The sequence below is a fragment of the Triplophysa dalaica genome, chromosome 2 (assembly GCF_015846415.1).
Source record: "Triplophysa dalaica isolate WHDGS20190420 chromosome 2, ASM1584641v1, whole genome shotgun sequence".
Lineage (NCBI taxonomy): Eukaryota > Metazoa > Chordata > Actinopteri > Cypriniformes > Nemacheilidae > Triplophysa > Triplophysa dalaica.
Window position 1 is genome coordinate 13,905,168 of NC_079543.1, and position 21,849 is coordinate 13,927,016.

At 36.0% G+C, this 21,849-nt stretch overlaps 1 protein-coding gene across 3 annotated transcripts in view; it reads right to left on the reverse strand.

The window, feature by feature from the left end:
* nlgn4xa (neuroligin 4 X-linked a) overlaps window positions 1-21,849 on the reverse strand; it is a 79,534-nt gene that overhangs the window by 57,300 nt on the left and 385 nt on the right. Inside the window, exons 2-3 of one of the 3 annotated variants that reach the window (XM_056734610.1) lie at window positions 15,442-16,202; window positions 3,327-3,383 (exon numbers count right to left, since the gene is read on the reverse strand). In XM_056734610.1, coding sequence (XP_056590588.1) covers window positions 3,327-3,383; window positions 15,442-15,904 — 520 coding nt within the window. In that variant the 5' untranslated portion in view covers window positions 15,905-16,202. Of the gene's footprint in view, window positions 1-3,326; window positions 3,387-15,441; window positions 16,203-21,849 lie in introns of all 3 variants that reach the window. The other 2 variants (XM_056734599.1, XM_056734618.1) reach the window with 2 other exon arrangements.

Consider the following 21,849-nt stretch of genomic DNA (forward strand, 5'->3'; position numbering starts at 1 on the left):
AATTTACTTAAAAAAGCTGCATCAAGTGGTTCCACAAAACAATTATAACACTTTAGTTGAACAAAATAATTTAAGAAATGTTGACAAAACTTTTTTGAGTAAAACCATTCCGATTGTACCAGTAGTTTTAAGTTAATTAAACTCAATATTTATCCTTCTCAATTGTACTTTTTGTTGTCATACATAAATTATATACAGACTTACTGCATTTACGTCAAACACAATGAGATAATCAGATGAGAGGGATCTCAGTACTGGCATTAGCACAGTTAAAGCTCATTGAATAATGGAAAAATCCCCCTCAACCAGTCATGCTGAATTAACTTGTTTATATTATGTAAACTCAACAATAGGTCCAATATTATAGGGTTTTGCATTCTACTAAACAATGTTAAGTTGACCAGTAAAACACTTGTTAAAGCTGACAGATCAATTTTTTTTTGTATAAATAATATAAATAACTTACGTTTATTCAGTAACTTGCATTCTTTATGTACTGTGAACAAGGATGGGTTAAGTAAAACTAACAGCAGCAACAGTTAATATTTTTGGGACCTGTCTCGGGTCTCAGACTCATAGGGGCCTTTATTCCCCAATACCAATGAGCAAAACAAGGGCCCTTGTTTGTGAATGACCTTTTGTTAAAAGCTTTTGTTTTTGGATTACTAAAAATCTTTTTTCTATGCCAACAATGTCTAACAAGAAATTACAAATTGGATAAAATTAAAGCACTCCGGTGGAATTCACCAAAAAATATTTGCACTACAATAACAGCACTAATAGTGCACATAACATTGCAACAGTGACACAATTTAATGGTTGATAAACCCCTTAGTTTAGACATTTCTTAATTTCCATTTTTATTTACAGACAAGCTTGTGTGTTTAAAGAAGTTATTGAGTTGCATCATTGGACAAGTTGGAGGAACTTTGTAATGTTTGTGTCAACGGCCCTTTGATTCGGCCCTACCTTTCTTATTTTATCTGTGGCATTGTGCAGGAAGAAGAAGAAGGTCAAGATGATGACAGGTGATGAGAGAACATGAAAGACACAATGAAAGTAAAAGGAAGTGATAGAGAGAGAGCAAGTGTCAAAGAGAAAAGGGAGAACGAACAGAAAAGAGAGAGCGTGTGGGGGTGACTCTGCAGTGCACACACCCTGGACATTCATCATTGCCAGGACAGGCCGAGGAGGATAAAATATTCCCTCATGTGCTGCACAGCACCGCACACATTACTCATCTTTATACAGAATGAGAGAGAGGGGAGAAGTATAGAGAGACACAAAAAGAGAGAAAGAGCTGAATTCTTCATTAGACTCAACAGATCTCATTTACCCAACCTTACTTTCTTCTGTGGAAAACACTTTTGAGTCCAGCAATAATGTCCAAGCTTATCTTCTGTACAATGATATTACATGGTGACCAGGACTGTCCCTGTATGCCAGATAAAAGTCATGTGATTTTGGAACACAAAATACATTTCATGACAGAAATTCAACTTTGGGTGATATATTTCTTTAAGTAGTAGACAGCTAATGACCATGCAGTGCAATAGCAATGTTCTCTTTAGATGTCCGCTGACTCTGAAACTAATTTAAATGCGATACGGAATGGGCACACAAGCTAAAACATAGCTGTAATATATCATTAATGGCAACTATATGACGACTGTCTGTCAGACTTCTGTTCCACATGAAGCCGAAGTAAATTGTGCCCACTGGACATGAACCTTGTTTTGCATTCATGTACTACTTGGTTTTAAATGTAAGCTTTTAACATCAACCTTTAATAAAGTTGTTAAAGTAATGCCGTAGGCCCTTCATTCAGACGCGATTTTAACCAATTAAGACACTGCTGGAAAAGTGATATTCTTTCATTTGTTCATTTCCGAATGAAAGCTCTTTTTATATCTGTGCAGACTGTGTCTTAAGAGGATGATCATTTCAAACGGACTACAGGGGAAGAGAGCGGCTCTCTATTTTATATCTATACATTAAAACAGTCTTTCTGGGTGAGTTTTAAAGGTGCCAGGAAATTGTGGAGGCTGGTGCATTGCTGTAGGTTGATTTGCAGGGGAGTCTTATGGCATAGGTAACCTCAAGGGAGCCAGGAAGAGTAATTCATCGCCACTGCAGATGTTCACACAGACAGAGCTCATCGATCCTGCCCTGCTGAAAACACCATCTCGTCTTTTCAGCACAAGTAGCACTTGGTGGATGTACTTGAATGAAAAGCCTCTATGTATTTTAAATAGGTGGATGTCAAAAACTGTAATTTACTATTAAGGTTTACCAGTATAACCAAACATTAGGGTACCTTCTATTTTATTTATTTGTATTTACATATTAAAGTTGTTTGCTAGGAATCTCAACTGAGATACCCAGCTAAATACAGCACTCATGATTACCCTGTGCCTTGGTATCAGAAGGAAATCAAGCAGAATCGAGTAGAACATGTAAACCGCAGCAATCGATGATGATGCGCATCACTCAGAGATCATGACAGCTGACTACCTCAGCAACTCCACAAACCACAGTGTGAATCCATTCTGGTTATTTATCAGACATGTCATGAAGACACGACCACATCATGTAGCCTACCAAACATAAATCGATTTAATTATCATATATGTGGAGATCTAAGACCTGTGCTGGCTTGAGAAATATAGGGTACTCCTCTCCTTTCATTTATACAACCCTACCCTTTCATTGGCTTATAATGCATTGTGTCTTAAAGAATGTCATTGTCTAAGTGTAATGGCATGCAAAGGAGCAAGCCATTAATAATTCATTGTGAGCAGTTTCTACTCCACACCATTTGACACAAGTTACAAATGAAAAGATTTTCACTGTCAAAACATCACAGGTTAGTGCTCATGCTTGGCAGGGCAATGAAGGTAAAAAAATAACCAAACAGAGGAAAAAATATGGCGAAACATGACTGTTTAATAATTTCTTTGAGGAGCAGAGAATAATAGCATGCTGCGTTTTAGTCGATCATCTTTCACTTTGCAGAACTGGGAGAAGCTTCGAGAACTGTTATTTAGGAGATGCTCTTGAATTTTCTACAGAGGCAAATGTTTGCCTTTCCACACAGTACTTCAATTCTGTGCATGGAATCCTCAAAAAGGAAAGAGGTGTCAAAAAGGGGTTCCGCGAGGTGCTTTGTGATGGTATGCTTCAATGGCCAAAAAAGGTAAAAATTAAATATAATAAATGTTAAGAGTTAATTAAAGGGAAAAGATGCTAGGTTTTGCTTTCATGCAAAAGGCTGGTCTCTCAGGTTTTTTTGTCTCTAGGAAGAATGGAGAAGACATAAAAAATACCTTTATTATCGCCACCCTCATTATTGGTGAAATCATCGCCTTTGACTGTGTGGGCTCCTACTGTCAACAACAGGGGAAAAGTAAAGAGGATAAAGGAGGTACATACTTTAAAACATCAGCTCACACAAATATATATATATTTTTTTTAATTGATGTTAATATAGTGGAATATACATAAACAGATAACATCCATTAGTTATTAGGACAGAAGAATCAATGTCAAAGAATGTGTATCTATGCACATAATAGTACATGTCCAATTATGAAAAATATTTTATTACATGGTATATAAATAGTAGTTTTTTTGCATAGTTTGAATAAAGTGCAAACGCTATAAGATTAACTCAAATTAATTAAATATTGCATGAGGATTCTGGTGTTTCTGTAAATGACCTTGGCTCATTAAAAATACAACACTGTGTGTTAACATTGGCACCCGCTGAGAGAGCATGCGGGTTCCAATATACGCTCAGTTAAAAGAGGATTGTGGGATGTCAAGCTGTACAAACAAAAGCAAGTTGCGTGTTAATCACTAGAGTGTGAACAACAAACCCATCATGGTGGGCCATAAGCACTGCACTACATGGATTATAAGAGCTGACTGCAGAAACATTTTACAATTGTATAAAGAAATGGTTAAAAGACCATTTAATACACTTTTCTAATCTTGTTTTACTACATATTTCAAAGCATGCATAGACTTTCCAAGAGTATGTGGTATTTTTGCTCTGTTTGATACGAAAACTTGTTTCAACTTCATCACTGACCTTGACAATAAATACATAAATAAAATAAAAATAGCCTTAGCTTTAATAATGTGGTAGCACTAGTGTTGCTTTTGTCAACGAAAATTATGACGATAATCCAATATTGTTGACGAATAAAAACGAGACTAAATGTGGTTTACAAAATAAAAACTATGCTAAAATGTCTCTTTATTTTCGTTGACCAAAATGAGACTTGACGACATGTTATAACGTTATTTCGTCTGATGCTTTAACCTAGGTGCGGAGCAGAATTCTGTTATTTAAATGTGATCTGGCTGTTCTGCGTGTCTGAGTGAATTATGTGCACAGTTTAACATACGTCTGCGCTGTTTGAGGAGAACAAATGTACTTCATCTCCAGAGTTGTTCTAAGAGTTCATTTTATAAACGTTTACTGTTTGAGTGAAGCTATCGGCTAACAGAAAAACTCAAGCGTCTTTCCAGACCCTCCAAAATAAAAGTCCTGTTAAATTGAACACTCAGACAAAAAATTGATCTATACTGAGTCTATAAGGTAACAACAAAGATAACCTTGTTTGAAATGGGTTTGGCTTAAAGAAAATGTTGGTTTCGTCTATACTACTAGGCAGCGGTGTAGTCCAGGGTATACAGCGTATACCCACTTATTTTTCAGTCAGCATTGCATATACCCAGTTCTAAATCCCCCCTGATGCGCAACATTCAGTAGTATCGGCGAGCCAAATTGCCCATTTTTTCCTAGGATGGTGAAGCCATGACCCATGCTACTCTAACTCTAATTGGCTAGTACTTGCTGCCTTTACTGATTAGATATGTTAAGTTTAGGCATGAATGAGCCAATCGGAGGCAGAGAAGGGTGGGTCATGCCGAGGTAAATATTGCTACAAGTTTGCTTAAATGAGTTGTCTTTTTGCCATTAACTGGTAAGATGAAGCGAGCGATCCAAACAAAAATTTCATTTAAAAAAGGTAAACGTCCTTGCAAATCAACATCAGCTAGCAGCTCAGCTTATGTTAATGATGCTACACGCAATCTGTCGCAAATCAGCTGTTCAAAGATAAGAAAGAAACTTCTGACTTGCCACGTGAGAGAATAGGTGTCATTCCAGGAATACGGAATAGTTCACTCAAAATGCATTGTTGTCTCTCACTAGTCTGTGGGCCAGTATTGGTTTAGTAATTTTATTATCCTTCCTCCCTGAGATAAAGCAGCAGACATTATGTGGCAATGAGCAAATACTACTGATGGATTTTTGGGAAAACTAAATAGAGTAGTCTTACATGTCACTGTTTCTAAAAGAGGGCGTTTTTCTGGGCAAAAATTGAGAGTATACCCACTTCTGCAGGGACCACAACACCACTGCTACTAGGTACCTATACTATACTGACTGTTTTAAATAGAATTGCGTTACTAAAAAGAGACTAAAATACATCAGTCATCGACTGAAACTTGACTAGACTAAAAAGAGTATGAACGTGACTAAAACTAATAAAAACTCAAATAAAAACTTGACACAAAGACTGGACTAAAATTAAAACAGGCTACACTAGGTAGCATTTTATTTCTACTGTCTAAGTACAGTAAGGCTTTAAGAGTATCTGATTACAGAGGGTACTGTGCCAGTCCTAAACATAACCTAACCCATACAAAGTACAGTACTTTATTTGTACTGTGGTTATCAGTGTTTTGGTAAGTAAGCTGTAAGTGGACATAGGCCTTCTGCAAAAAACGTGACCATTATATATTTATTCAATAAAGCAATGTTTCTCAACACCAGTCCTCATCTTAAATTTACTTTTTCTTTTGGTTTTGATGAAAAGTGCAGTCCCTGCTGATTAAAAGTAATCCTAAAGCATGCTAGTGCTATATTTTGGTTTTGCCTAAAAACTTGCCCTTGTCTCTAGATCTTCCACCAATACATCTTTTTTTATGATGAATTTCTGCAAACTCTGAACTTTTACTCTTTACTTTTTTAGTAATGGCTTATTCTGTCACCCTCCTGTCTTGAATAATGTGCTGCTCTGTTACAATAGTGCACATTTACTGTTTTCTTGGTCTCCATGACATCAAACTAACGCCGCTTCTCTTTGTCTTCTTGCTTTCTCGGTGAGTTTAAAGTAAAGAACAACATCTTCTTACACCCCTTGGCCAGCTATTTTATATATGTATTTATTTTTGTCACGTCTATTATAAGAAAATTCAAAATACAGAGTAAGTGTCTTTTTGCTGATAAAAAGTAAACTAAACTAATGACTTGTGCATAGATAATGGCTTGTGCCTTTAATAAAGTTTCAGACTGCCTTAAATAAGATGGAAAATTGCTTTGTTTGTGCATAATCATAAAATTATGAGGAAATGGCAGATTTTAATCAAAGCTTAGGACTTTACATCTGTATTATATCCCTCAATTATCTCAATAATTTAAATGTAGGCTTACTGTCTTTTAAGGTTAGATTTTAAGGCTAAATATGAATGTGATTGACTTGAGAGAGAAATTACTATGAGCCATGTCAAATAATCTGCCTATAACGTCAATAAAAAATGTAGGTAATAGTGTTACTTATAATTAAACTTATAAAAAGTATTTCATGATTCAAATTTCACCAGAAATAATTGTTTTCAGTCCTGACAAAAAAATAACAAGGCTCAATAAACAGCTTCATCTGCATAATATTATGTTTTTTATAAATGAGCAAAATATCACAGCCAATATCAATACAAACAGTGTCATGTCCTAGACATGTTTATATCCTGTTTATATTAAGGAGTCTTAAATTGACATTTATGAACTTTCAAATTTAGTTAAATTCTACATTCTAAATTTATAGCAGTAACAAAAACACATTTTGACAATTCAAAAAAAATTTAACATTGATTTTTTTGTCTGGAGCTTTTCCAGGTTCAGCTTCTTTCTGGCAGTTTTCAGATTTTGCATCTCAGCTTTTCCCAGTGTGTACTAGCAGATTTGACCAGGTTTTGCACCAGTGTTGAACCATAGAAGATAGCTTGAACTTTGATATTTAAATTTTATTTTGGTAGCTGGTATATGCACATTAAAAATGATGTAAGTCTCTTTTTAAAGTAAATCTTTAATGAATGCTTGATGATTGTTTTATTTGATCTTTTTTTTTTGCATGAAACTCTATTTTATATCCCCACAGGGCAATTAGTTTAAATAGTAGACATTGGCCTAACATGATTAAAACGATCATACTACATATAATACAATACTATTATATATTTTGTTTTTATAAACATAATATTAATTTCAATGGTCATGTAAAAGCCTCTACAAATTTTTCTTAACACTTAACACATCTTAAAATAATTTAATATTACACAAAAAAAAATAGTATAACAAATAATTGTTACAACTGTTAATTGGAAATGATATCAATGAATTATTTGGAATTAAATCAACACATAGCAAATATGGGACACATTTGAAAATGTAAGGTATGTATGTAAGTTCTGTTCTCTTCAGATGAAGGTATTGCCAGTTGTAGGAAGTACACAAACAGAAAGAGCTCTTCATTGGCTGTCATTTTGCTGCATCCCACCTCAATTTCACTTTAAGTGTGGACATTGTGCATTGATGGACCAAGGTGGCGTTGCGCAATCATGTTTGCATGTGTGTACATTTGTGGTTTACTCTGTGCGTGTGATCGTATCTATGAACACATGGCCCCATGTGTTGTGTCGTTCAACAGGGACATTTGCTCTCTATGGTTGACCGACCCCACAGACACTTTCCATCTTTCTACACATTTGACTTAGTATCCGTCAGAAGAAGGACATTCACTGCCCTACACATTGCTGTGTAATCACTTGGACATGTTCCACCCCCTTATGACGCAGTTTTGTGCTCTCAGCCAAAATTGGGGCACCAAGGTTCCTTTCACAGATACCTTACACATCAATCTCTTGTGCACAGCCAGAATGGACTCTGGAGAAAAGCAGCATATACCTTCTTCTCCAGTGGCACTGAACAGAATAAAAAAAAAGGTTACTGAATAGGTTTCAAATCAGCTCTAACTCCTATTTATCATTGCTCAAACAAAGGTAGTTCCACACTTATGACACCATTGGTTGAACCAGGAATTGACACATAGGGCAGTCGTGCCGCCAAATTTACACCCTTCTAGGTGTCAGTCTATAAATGTATTTTAATAAATAATCCAAGGTGCACAACAAATTACCCAAGGGTACTCTGACTAGTGTAGCCTCAAGTACTAAAAATATTCCAGTACTGTTTATACCCAAGATAGTTTTAGCATTTTGTTAGAAACTAAATGTTATGGATCCACTGGCTTATACAGATTGCTTGCACAAAATTACTTATTTTTCACAAAATAATTTTCTTCACAGGTTGACAAAAACAACCATGACTGCTAAATGTTTGCCCCTACCCATAAGGAAATAAAAATCACAAATTAAATGTTGTTTCTCTTAGACACCAACAAGAATAAATGGAAAGCAATTTTTGGCTCATAGGTTAAAGGACATATTTTCGAAATGTTAATGATAACTCTTTTAAAGGATGAATCCCTTAAACACAATAACTGTTCTTAAAATATTGCTTTAAATTCCCTAAGCCATAAAACAGAAATAGCTCTGGGTACATTTTTGGTATGCTATCAATTAAATGCTAGATTTTAACATCCATTTTTATTTATTTAGTTATTGCTTATCTTGATTTGCTACACTGTTGCATCATAGGGGGGTGAATATGATTAACATCAATATGAAATTAGAATAGACAGCTGTATATTTCAAAAGGTTGCCCTACCCTGAAAAAAATATCTGCCTCTAAAGTACATTGGGGTGTCTAATATCTGAGCAAAAATTATGGAACGAAAAAAAACTAAGAACAGTTATAACGTTAGCAGACTTTGCATTAGGGTAACCACAAATGTCCTGCATGGTGTCCTGACAATTTACAAAACATGTATGCCCGGTTTCACAGACAATGCTTAAAACTAGTCCCAGACTAAAATGATAGTTTGAGCTGTCTTAATTGAAAATAGAATTGCCCTGACATATCTTAAGACATGTCATTGCCATTGTTTTGGCTTAAGACCCACACCAGTAATATTTATATCTAAGGCATTTTAATAAAAGCGACTAAAATGTCCCAATTTAACTAAGGCATAGTCCTGGCTTAAGCTAAACCTTGTCTGTGAATCCGGGTTTATGTTTAGTTCAGATTAAGAATTTAATTTAACATTAGAATTTAATGTGCGGAGCTGTTCTGTATTTTCACAAATTGCTGAATTTTATAAAAAATACAGTTAGCTCTCACCTCTTCTGTTACTTATGGTTCACAATAAGATGAAATTACAGTTTTTTTTCATTCCACTTTCACTTATAATCAAGAAATATTTTAGCGGTTCTGCCTCTAAAATTCATAGAGCTAGGGACAAAATGATAAGGTCGGTTCCCAGCCCCCCCAGCACCCAACAGTGAGAGATGCCGGATATTAGAAATGTGATGGGTATGCTATGAAGTAATGATGATGGAGTCTCTTTTGAGTAGGCTGTTACCTCTTCACCTTCTAGCAATAGACACACTTTTAATGTGGCTGTCTTTCTTGTCAAAAGTGCAATTGTTTTTGTCGCAGACGTAGTGTGATGTGAAACATGATTTAATTCTGCTGATTATTATTTATTTTTTTATATTCAACTATAAATTCAAGTGGATCAAATTCTACTGTGCTAGTGTTAGGTATGTTTGTTCTTAAAGGTTTAGTTCGCCAAATATAAAAAGTCCCTTTAAGTAAAATTAAGTACCCCTTTAAGTTAGTTGCATTGAAAATAAATGAAAACAGACATACAGCTCCTATTATTCCACTTGTTATGTTGAAATGTAGGTGGGCACCTTAAATGGAAAAACCACAGGGATACCCTGTACCTGCCACTTTATTAAGTAAAAAGAAGAAAGAAAAAATCTGGTCACCGTAGCTACCATGGCTATCAACAATTTCGTCTGAATAATGATGATTTAGCAGAGGCTGAAACTGTATTTTTTAGGATAAAGATGAAGCACATTAATTTGTTCCTTAGCTCATTGCATGATATTCATTTATAATTCATCCACAAGAATATGAGGAACAAAGTCACACTAGCTTTGAACACATTTTTCGGCTGAGCATCAAAGGACATGTCATTATCCAAAATCAATACAGCCCTATTAAGTTTCACACAAAACACATTAACTGGGAGAAATAGCCAATTATTCATACTGGTCATTGGCAGCGACAAATTAAAAGTCGTTATATAAGGATGTACAGAATGAGGACTTTATTGTTACGAAACGTGATGTAATTCATGCAAAACTAAACAACAAATTTCAATATCAATCACAACTCATGTTGTTAGTATTACCAATACAAACTAATACATTGAGTAGTCATATTCTTGTTGCTAGGGAGCTACTAAAACACACAGAGAAATATTTGTGGAATCAGTTTGAGACAACATGCTTTGTGACAAGCCACATTAGCTATTAGGAAATGGTTAGACTGTGGCCGTAAAGTGCAACAATACACACTTGACACCCTAGGTGGCTGCCTCATTTAAACAATGCTCAATTTGGTATTAAGGTGCCTAATGTGTGGGAAGAAAATAGTCCCCTCACAATTTAAGCATCATCAGCCGCCTGAGCCTGCAGGATGGATCCATGGATTTATTTTGTTTACACCAATTTCTGACCCTGCCTGTCTACACTGAATGTCGCAGCAGAAACAGAGATTGGTGAGCCTGTGCTCAGCATAACTTTGATTTATTGATTTTAACTGACAGGTGTCAGCTCAATCAGGTGTGTTTTGTAGCTCAGACTGGTTCAAAATGCTATTCTGCATACCACTGTTGCACTGCATAATTCAGATGGTGTCTCATTCCTGTCAGCTGGCCATTCTCCTACGACCCCGCTTTCTAATGAAGCATTTTCACCCACAGAACGGCAAGCCTACCATATTTCCTGCAAACTGTTACGTCGAAACAGTCTAAAAGATCAACGGTCACGGATGTATAAAGTATTGCAACACCTTTGAACATATGTAGAAATGTTGCTGCATTAGAGGAATAATAAATAAATGAAATAAAAAAATCATACTAACTTTTTTTCAGAACAGCTTTTAACCTTTTGACTCAAGGTTAAGTTTCGCATGAAAAGTCTTTTTTTGTGTGTTTTTAAGCATAGGGCACTCATAATGATATTTTGTTATATAAACATTCACACATTTTAAGTGTGGCTGAAATTTTCAAATAAATCCCACAGTTTAGAAATGTGCCAAATATATTTAATGTGTTGTGTAGCATAACTATTTAAATTGATGTTTAAAAAACTTTAAAGCAGATGCATAACATTATCAAGTTCATTTAATTCCATTTACTGAGCAGTATATCTAATCAGAATTTTATTTTTAATCATTCTTTCACCATTATCTACCTGTAAGGTCATTCAATTTTATTCATCAACTTCACAACAAGTGTTTGTTATTGCAAGAGTAATTCACTGCTTTAAACACACATCTGGGTCAACCAGCAGTTCCGCTCCACCACAAACTATAGGACAATTATTGACTTCACTGAGGCAGAAGTGAAGCCCTGTGCCAACCTCGAATGGCAGATCAATGACTGGTAACTAAATGATGACAAGTAAAACAGCTTGGAGGGACTTTTTTAAATTAGCTTTGTGAGCAGAGCGGAACACACAAACTAATCAAAAGCATTATTTGCCTTATTACTTTTATTTTCAACATAAAACCTATATGTTTATTTGCAAAAAATGTCAACAAATGATGTTTCTTTATTGTGTTATCATGTTTATATTGTGTACATTAGCTGTATTTTTTATTTATTATTACTTAATCAATACAACCAAACTACTGAGTGATTTATGTTAATTAAATGCAGATAAAAAAACAAGATTTATATTGTTTTGCAAGTGAACTTTTCTTATATGCATGACGGATAGCTGGACAGCTATGTTAAGTTGTTCCAATCCTGTAACACTGTATCTACACCAGACACGATATGATGTGACGACAAACTATATATTTTTCGTGTTATTTGTACACTAACCTAACTGTGATACACAAAAAGGTACAACTGAATGAATATTAGCAACTAAGTGTAGACACGATGTAAGACCTTCTTATATCCATGAAACACAAAAAAAAAAATTGGGGTTTGAGATAACTGGTTAACCACTATTTATTTTGTAAATAAAAATGGATGTTTTATACCTTTCCATATCTACATTGTTCTGCATTTTTTCCCATATAAATTAAGTTTGTAAAACAAAGGTCAAACAGTGGTTTAATCATATTTATGGAACCAAAATGATTTTTTGCTGTTCCATTAATTGTTTTGTGCTTTATAATAATTGTATTTTTACATGTAGCACAAAAGGACAATGTAAATGTTGTTTGTGGAAACAGGGTGCTGACATGTCATGTTATTGGGGAGTGTTGTCAGTAAAGGTTACTTGTGTAAACTATATTTTCTTCCCATTGGTGAAAAATATTATAAGCTTAAAGGTATGTGCCAAGATAGTGAAAAAGTAGAGGGGAAAACTAGAGCAAGAGTTAGTTAGAGTTACGATAATGGACCACTGCACAGTAGGGAAATAATTAAATAATTAGTTTCCTGCTTTGCACCAAATATCCATAACAAGACTGGATTTTAGACAGTATGTTAAAGAAGTCTATGCATTAACATGTTAAAATTAAAACAAGCGCTGATTTGTCACGACTGCCTCCTTTGAATATCGTTCTTGAATGGGGTTTTTGAATAGTCTACTGGTAATGAAAGTGGCTAGCTTTCCCAGTTAAAGAATGGAGGGGAGCCTGCATTGTCTCTTCAACCAGACCGTCCCTTTAGGCTGAGCCATTCATTGTGATTAATTCACAGAAAAACAGGATGCCTCCTCCCCAGCCTTCCCTTGTAACTGTTTTGGGAGATAAAGCCGACTCCGACATTAACAGACAAAGATATTTTATCCTTCACTAACCTTTATTTTCTGAGCCAACTGAAGATCAGGAGCAGTTTATCCTTGTATTCCATTCTAACCTTGAGTATCATGCATTTGCTTTTGATTTGGTCTTTGCTCTAAAGGACTTTTATACCAATGATTCTGCTATAGGAGAAACGCAACTACAGAGAAAGTCCCTCTTTGAGTCAAAAATGGCAGGATGTTCTCATATTACACAGGATTTTGAAAACAGCATTTCGGAGAGCTGAAGCATGATGGGCGGCTGGAGTCTGAAAACTAACAGGGGATGACCATCTTCAGTGGGCCACAAAACAGGACTGAATATTAACTTCACAAGAGGGAATTTTTAAGGCAAAATTGGCTTTCAGAATATTTTGACATTTTTTTACAGAACGTTGAAGCATGACTATAAATATAATAAATATTCGAATGTATTCAGGAGCAGCAGAATGTTTTTCAAGTCAAGGTCTGTGGGCTACATAGTGGCTTCCACTTATGTATCCTGCTCCCTTAAAGGGGTGATATGACACGGCTAAAACAAATATTATGGTTTGTTTTATATGTAATGAAATGTCTACACACGATTTAAGGTTAAAAATGCTGTATTTTTTTTCACATACTGTGCATGTTTGTATCTCCTCTTTGCCCCACCTCTCTGAAACGCACAGATTTTTTACAAAGCTCAACGCTCTGAAAAGCGAGGTGTGCTATGATTGGCCAGTTAACCAGTGCGTAGTGATTGGTTGATTACTGCAAGTGTGTGACGGAAATGTAACACCACTTACCATATTTGGAACATCAGGTTCCAAACCAATTGAACTGACTTGAGTATACATTTGGGTGATCTAAGTCAACTCATAACACGAACTGACGTAGATTTGTTGGGGTCTGGTTACACAAGGCGTTTCAGGTAGGTCTGGGTGAGTATTCGCTTTTAGATAGAATGCATCTTTTTTCCCACACATAATTTTTTGCAATTTTACATGTCTAATACATGCCTGGGCAACATATGACACACCAAAGACACATAAAAACACATGTTCGCGCTATACGACCCCTTTAAATTAATTTAAATAACGATTTTGCTCAGTACGTCAAAACTTGACGACAATTATTTTATGCAATTCTATTTATCCATTGTTTTCCATACAATGAATTTTCTTGGCCGATCAGCCCAGGTATATTATTGGCCACCCAAGTATATTTGGTGTCACATTTTTTTTTATCCATACGTGATAATTACTGTATCTGTGATCGATTATTGGAAAAATAGCGTTTCTGCGTCTTCTCTCAGTTCTGACTTGTTTGGTGTGAGTGGCCGCGTGTGCGTCCTCCTCTTCCGTGTTCGCATGCTCTCTCTTACGATGAGCTCCATGTGTGTGCGAGCCCACGGCCTCATCAGAGATGAGAAAAAAAACAGATATCAAGTGCTAACACGAACACATTGCAAACACGACGTGATGACGTCAGAAAAATGCTAAATAGTTTGTGACGTCTTTCAGAAATCTGTGGGAGACACTGTACCAGTAGTCATATTCCTAAATAATGATGGAGACATGTAGTTTATTTCGCTTCTCAATTACTGTAATTCATAGAAATGCTGAAAACCAAATTTCTGTCAATTGTGTCATAATGAGACATTTCTAACAGAACAATATCTGTTATTACATGCATTTGGATTTTCAATTGTGGGTTCGTTCCTTTTCGCTCATACATACACACTTACATTTAAGTTAAGACGACAAACCAATGACGACTAACAGCATATCTCCCAATTATAATGGCATTAAAACCGTTCTTCCTTTCGATTGAGACTTAGTAAAATGAACAAATTTTTAAGCAATTTACCTAAAAAAAAATCGAAATTTTAAATATTTAACTAAAATAAAAAATATAAGAAGCTAAAGTCAAACGAAAACCATTTCCAAAAGAGAAACATCCCCTTAAAATAATACTCAATGAATGTGCATGAAAACAATGAATTGGCTCCTACTTTATTCTTTGTATGTGATTATGACAATATTTATAATATTAGTGATCTAACTGAAATGAGGAAACTTACCAACAAAAAGAGGCTACATTTATTTGTAGTCTAGTGCAACAATATCATGCTTGGAGCTACCAGGCAAAAATCCATAGCAAAATCTGAATTTACTGGAACGATATATGATCCTTTTATGTTGGTGCTAACTTAAACTGATTTTGCTGCTGTAAGCAAGGCAAAATGATCTGAGAAACCTACCAAACAATAAACAAATAAGCAAACCAATAAACCAATAAACAAAAAAACTGATGCTGAAACTTGTCAAATATAATACATAAAGCACATACAGTATATCACAATATATTTTCTGAGAATAGAAGAACACTTACCGTCCTCTGTGGGTACATAAATGTTTAGGTACAGACAGTCTTCACTTTGATCTTGAACATAGGTAACAACAGTATCCAAGTTGGCCGTGAACCATACGGGTAGCATATCATTGAGTAAAAACCTGTCTTCCAGAAACTGAGGACAAACAGGGGCAAACTGTGTGGCATTTCGAATCCCTGGCCAGGACATGGGGGGCTCAGGGGGCTGAAACCTTCTCTCCCCTGTGGGTGGAAGGGCATACGGAATCCCCAGATATTGTTCCACAGGCCCAAGAATCTCATTAGGTAGAGCTGTTTTTAAGCCTCTCAGCTTGCCGTAGTTTGTTGTGACAATAGGGTGCTGTTGTGCACACGCTTTAGACACCCATGCAGCTGCAAGCACAATCCAGATAAAAAGGCGTAGAGTAGCCAGCGAATGAATCATGGTGAGAGGTATCCATGTGGTTCCTCCGATCCGTGACATGGTCCAGCTGCGGTTGGCAGAGATGGTTGAATTCACAGTATCTACTCCTTCTCCCGCAGCCAAGGTGAAACCCTGCCCTCAGGCTGTAATGAAACTATGATAAACAACAAACCCACCAATCAGCTCAACAATCATGGCATTGACCCATGCCATGAGTGCGATTCTGGATCTCGGCTGTATTCTTGTGTTGTTTGTAAGTCCTATCCTTTTTTTATGAGTAGCAGAACGTTGTTCTTTCCCTCAAGCTGTCCACTGGTGTAACTATTTCCCCCTTTCAATTCCTCCTTTATGTGCCTGCCTGCAGAAAAGAAAACATGGCCTGTATAAATTCACAATTGTTATCATGGGCAAAACAGAGCAGAGCAATAGGGTACCTTACCAACCGAAATTGGCCAAATACATAATTTTTACTTAAGTGCAACAATATCCTGCTGCCCAAAACCAGGCAAAAAGCCTCCGAAATTCTGAATTTAGTCCTTCTTATTTCATACCGGATATCAGACATGGAACCATATTGAGAAATTTAATGATAACACTCAGACATCATTATTTACTCACAATTCAAACACAGGTTATTTTGAAATATGATTCTACGTTCACATTGTCTGGTCCACGATTTCACAAGTGGTTCGGTAAAATGATAGTCTCAAATAACTGCATAGTGTACACACAAAATGCAGTATATCCATTTATGAGGTTAGTTCAACTGAATGAGGATGCTCAGAACGCTTATTGATCTATTGGCAAGGAAACTGTCTATCCACTGTATGTCTGAAATAGGCCCTATGATTTGGCAGTAAGTTTAGAGCAACAGTGGAGTCCACTGTATACATTCACTATTCATTCCTTTCATTTAATAAATAAATTGACCATAGGGTTTGAACAGTTTTCATTCTCTCTGAATTCATCACGTCACTGATTGCTGAGTCATCTCCAGTTGTCTATAATAGATCTGTCCATTAACCTTGACTGCGTCAGCAACATTACAATTTTGAGAATTTAGAAATAGGCAACCTGTCACAAATTATAGAAAACGAAAGAAAGGTTGATTGTTAAACCATTTCCAGGAATCTTTCCAGGCGAATTCTCAGAAATAAATCAAAGCATTCAACTGAAATTTTCTTTAGAGACATATACCGGAGTAGACATGAATACAAATTCGCCTCAAATTTAAATATATGTGAATGGTCAAACGAAATGTCTGCATCACACATATTGTCTGAACAAATGATCATCTTTCCACCTGAATGAGCAAACAGAAGAACCACGCAAAGCTGAGAACAAATTATGCACAAGGAATACTACCCTAAGCGAGAATGTGAATAATGAATGCTCCATGCATTTCATCCACACAAGGGAAGAGAGTGGGTGTGAAAACTAAAAGGGTTTAGGATGATAGTCATGTTATCCTCACTTGCTGCTTTCGATACTCTTGAAGTTTAATCACACAAAAGCATTGCTCCGATTTGTTGAAATTCATAAACAGTTATTAATACGCACTGATCATGCATGCGTCTCAAATGAGTGAACTGGACTTGTGGACCCTCTGGAGGGTAACTTTAATGACCTGAGCCCGGAGTAAATCTAATGAACTCTCTCGTTCTCTATGATCTCTCCATTCATAGTTCTGTCAGCGACAGTGGAATGGGGAATCTTCCAAGCACTGGTTTTAGATCTGTACCTCTTATTCAAAGTCTAACAGAATACAAGGACATTAACAAAAGACATGGTTTTGCTCACAGCTGTGAATATGTTGACCTCCACAAATGTCACAACCAGCACACTGCTAGACTGCATTAAACCTATCAGCTTTCTTAGATCTATAGTGTAATGTTCAAAATCCTTCTAAATAATCTTTGAAAATTCAACAAATGATTAGATAGATTTTCATTTCATAATATCACAGAAGCAATTTCAGCAGAGATCAGATGGTAGATAGTAAGTCTGTGGAAAGCTAATCATGCAAACAAAGCAGTGAAGATATAACACTGACTCAATGAGACAGTGACATTAGCTGAAATTGGTGTTGAACAATGTTAAATTACAAAAGGATTGGTGTTATCACCACTTCATAACAAAATGCTATAAGACTGGAAAGTATTTAAAGCACCTACAGTCACAAGAGAAATGGAGGAATAAGCAAGCATTGTTTCCTACACTTTTGTTTCCTGTAGCTTAGTGGTAAGAGCATTGCGTTAACAACGCAAGTGTGTGGGTTCGCTCCCAGGGGACCTTTGTATATGATATTGCAATCTTAGTCGCTGAGGATAAAAGCGTCTGCCAAATGCGTAAATTTAAATGTTCACTCAGCAATACAGAAACACCCCTTCGTCCAGGAAATGACTGGAAACATTATTCTGATTACTATTAACTGGGGTTTAGAAGCATGTGAAAGGTGATATTCATCTAAGACTGCATCTAATGAAGGAGTAGACTTTAATAAGACTCGAGTCCCTGCACACATGACACACTTTAAAAGAACTTTATTGTTGGTCTGAGAAAGACACATCTCCGGACACCCTAGGGTTTTAAGGCCTTTCTTTTTTAAATTAAAACCATTATTTAGCACAGATATCAAGTCCTGTGCTATGTTGTTTACTCTGTGTTTCTGCATACTGCAACAAAGCTATTGCAAAGTCATTAAGAGAACTTGTCCACCAAAAAGAAACAAGAGTTAAAAGTGAAAAAGACAGCTCCATCCATCAAAAACCTACCAGAGATTTAACAGGTACTGGTTTTTAGGTGGAAAGATAACATAAGCTCTCTATCTCTTTGTGCTTGATCATCACACATCATGAAATTGGGATGGGCACTTCAGAATCTCTCTCACGTACATCTTTGTCCTCTGAGGCAGATGGGCCTGAATGTCTGGCAGGCAATTTAATTTCCAATGCAGAAAAGAAAACGATGCAACATCCACCTGCTTCCATGTGCTCTGTGTCTGGTGCTGGCTAGACCAGCCCAGAGGTATTTGTTCAGTAGCTTTCTGCCAATGGTGCTACAATTTAAGCAATGTTTAACTTAAAATGGATCTTGACATGAGTTTTCTATGTCATCATTATGTGAATTAAGTTTCCCCCAAAAAATGTTTTCCTAGCATTTTTTAATTCTTACAGAAAAACATCAGATTTCTGTTTTTCCCTATGGAAGCCATACAGTTGTCTTTGTTTTAACCATGCACACTTGTGCTTTTCCACCGAATGGGTGCCATTTCTATCCCCAGGACTTTATATATATAAATAAACATTAAAACTAGTTTTTCAAAATACATTTTATTATTAAGAGAAGTGTCCATACATATTTATACTGAGCTGTAACATTTAAAAGATTGATAAAAACTACCTTAAACACTGAAAAGTACCATTTCGTGCTTGACCCCAGTCTCTAACACTACACTTCAACTTAAAATATAATGATTAAAATCTTTTAAAAAATGCATTGTTGTGTCACTCCATACATCACAGTTGCTTCAAATACATTTATTTAAAAAAAAATAAACATGTACAGTGTATATTTACATAATATCTTGGATAAAAAACACATTTTAGTCGTTTTTCCAGGTTTTCACTCAGTCCTGTTACCCTAACCCCTTCAGTCCTGTTACTCAAAATGCATCCATGTTCCATTTATAAACCTTGTAATGATGAAATTAAGTACTTTAGAATGACAAATACTCATTTTGAATAGTTAAGCATGTGTGTTGTTATTAGATTCTGTTTAATTTTAAAGAGTTTCAACAAGCAAAAGGCACCCATTTGGTGGAATGTCTCACCTATGATTGACAGCTGCTGGTGAAAGATGTGATAATGGCTAAAACGTTTCAACTAGTCCTTAAAACAGCACGAAAATCCCAAAATGGCATTCAGTCAGGTACCTTTGTAAATGCATTATTACAGGTTTTGTGTTATAGTATAAGTCTAATAATGTGTAGTAGAATTTTCCAAATTCAGCATATTTTATCAAATTACACTGCCAATTCACATCCCAATATGTACACATCTTTTAGATTAACTGAATGTGTATTTGTCTAGTACTTCATGTGTAATTTTTAATCCCTGGTAAAATGTTCACAAAAATTTCAAATCACTGATAAGAGTCATTGATTAAGTTGTTAATTGAAAATCTATCACATAAATACATGTCATGAGAGAGTATAACAACCACATAAAGTTTGAGATGAGACCAAGGGGACTAAAAGGAGAGAAAAACGCATGTACTGCCTGTGTGGTATCCGAAGATGACTCAGACGAATTTCAATGAAGGTTCTGGGTCTTGCTTTGCATTTTAATTATAATAAATGATCTGCTTGACGGAGCTGTAACAGTTGCACAAGACGGACACATTGCAAAGATGACAGAATTGATTCCGTCAAAGCAATGGACACAAAAGCTAAGAAAAAAACAAAGAAGCCAAATTGACCTTTCAGTGAACTTCGGATAAACGTGGTGTGATTCCGCAGCAAATGCGCTATGACTTATTCAACATGGCGCCTGGGCAAGAAAGTCAGCTGGAATTTGTTTTTTTTTCAGCTATATTCACTCCCTCCATCTTTCTGGCAGTAGACTGAGTAAGGACATGAACTCCAGGGAGCAAAGAGAGAAAGAGATCGCAGAATAGATCAAATCAAATCCAAAGTCTAAACTCAGTGATCCAGTTTAACGTTTAAAAAAAGCATATTTTGTTATATCCCTAATTCTGGTGACCATCATATGCTGCTCTGTCATTAGTTATATTTGTGCATTGGCACAGATCAAATTAATAACAATTAAATAACACAACATATTTTTTTTGTCTTTTGTTAAGATCGGTGCAGGGCGAATAAAGCAATTTTTTCATTATTTATTGTCAGAAACTTGAGAGTGATGTAACTGGACATATGCAAGGGATTGTACAGTTCAAAGACAAAACTATAAATTTGAAATGTTAACTTTCAAAAAAACTTAACTCAGAGCACCTGCATGAACAGACTTGCTTATGTTCCCGCCTATTCTGAGAGAAATGAATGTTAAAATGCAACACAGAACGAATGTTCGAGAGACGGTCCTATTTCCCCTCCTCGCACCATCGGTTCCAACAACGCGCACGTACGCAGGAGATGTCCACAGTACCACCTTGTGGCTCACTGCTGTACTAACTTGTGATGGAGAATGGTCCATGTGATGAAAGTCCGGACTCTTTTCATGAGAACAACCAAAAATATAGCAAAGCAAGTGAGAACGTACAACAGAGATCTTGTATCTGAAGACACTTGTTTTTGCCACGGACTGTTCATTTATGTTATAGATATTGCATTACATTTCTGAAACCCTGGGCCAACGAATTAATGACTCTTGAAAAATAACATCTCGAAAGATTTACTGCTTCCACATCTGTAAGAGACGATTGTTACGCATTTGGAGACGCACCGCAGATAACAGTATGACGTTAAGAAAACCAACTTACAACATCTCTTAGTTCACATAGAGAGATTGCCTAAAAAACAGTGCTTTGATTAGCCACATTTAAGTAATTATCAATAAACACTTCTGCCTCACGAATTCCCTGTCAAAAAAGCCCTTGCCGCTCTCTACTGAGTCTCCAACTGCGTACATGTATTTATATGAGTCGTGAAAGATTACCGACTATTTCATGCTGTGTATTTGCGCGTCTAAATGTTTCTAGGGATACTAATAGGGCATATTATAACGTTTTGGTTAAACATATTAATAATTTTAATGTAAAAAATGTAGCGCAATGATTTATTACCAAAAAGAAATACTGTAAACAGGTTGTATGATATAATGCAAATCAGCACATGTGCTCTGAGCGTATTAAATGCTAAATGTCAAATCTTTGCGTCGTTCGTCAGATGAAGCAGCGCTTTCACTGCGAGGGAGAGAATCAATCCTGGGTGCCAGTTAAAAATACGCGCGTACGCGACGCCTGCCCAACAGTACAACTCTGTA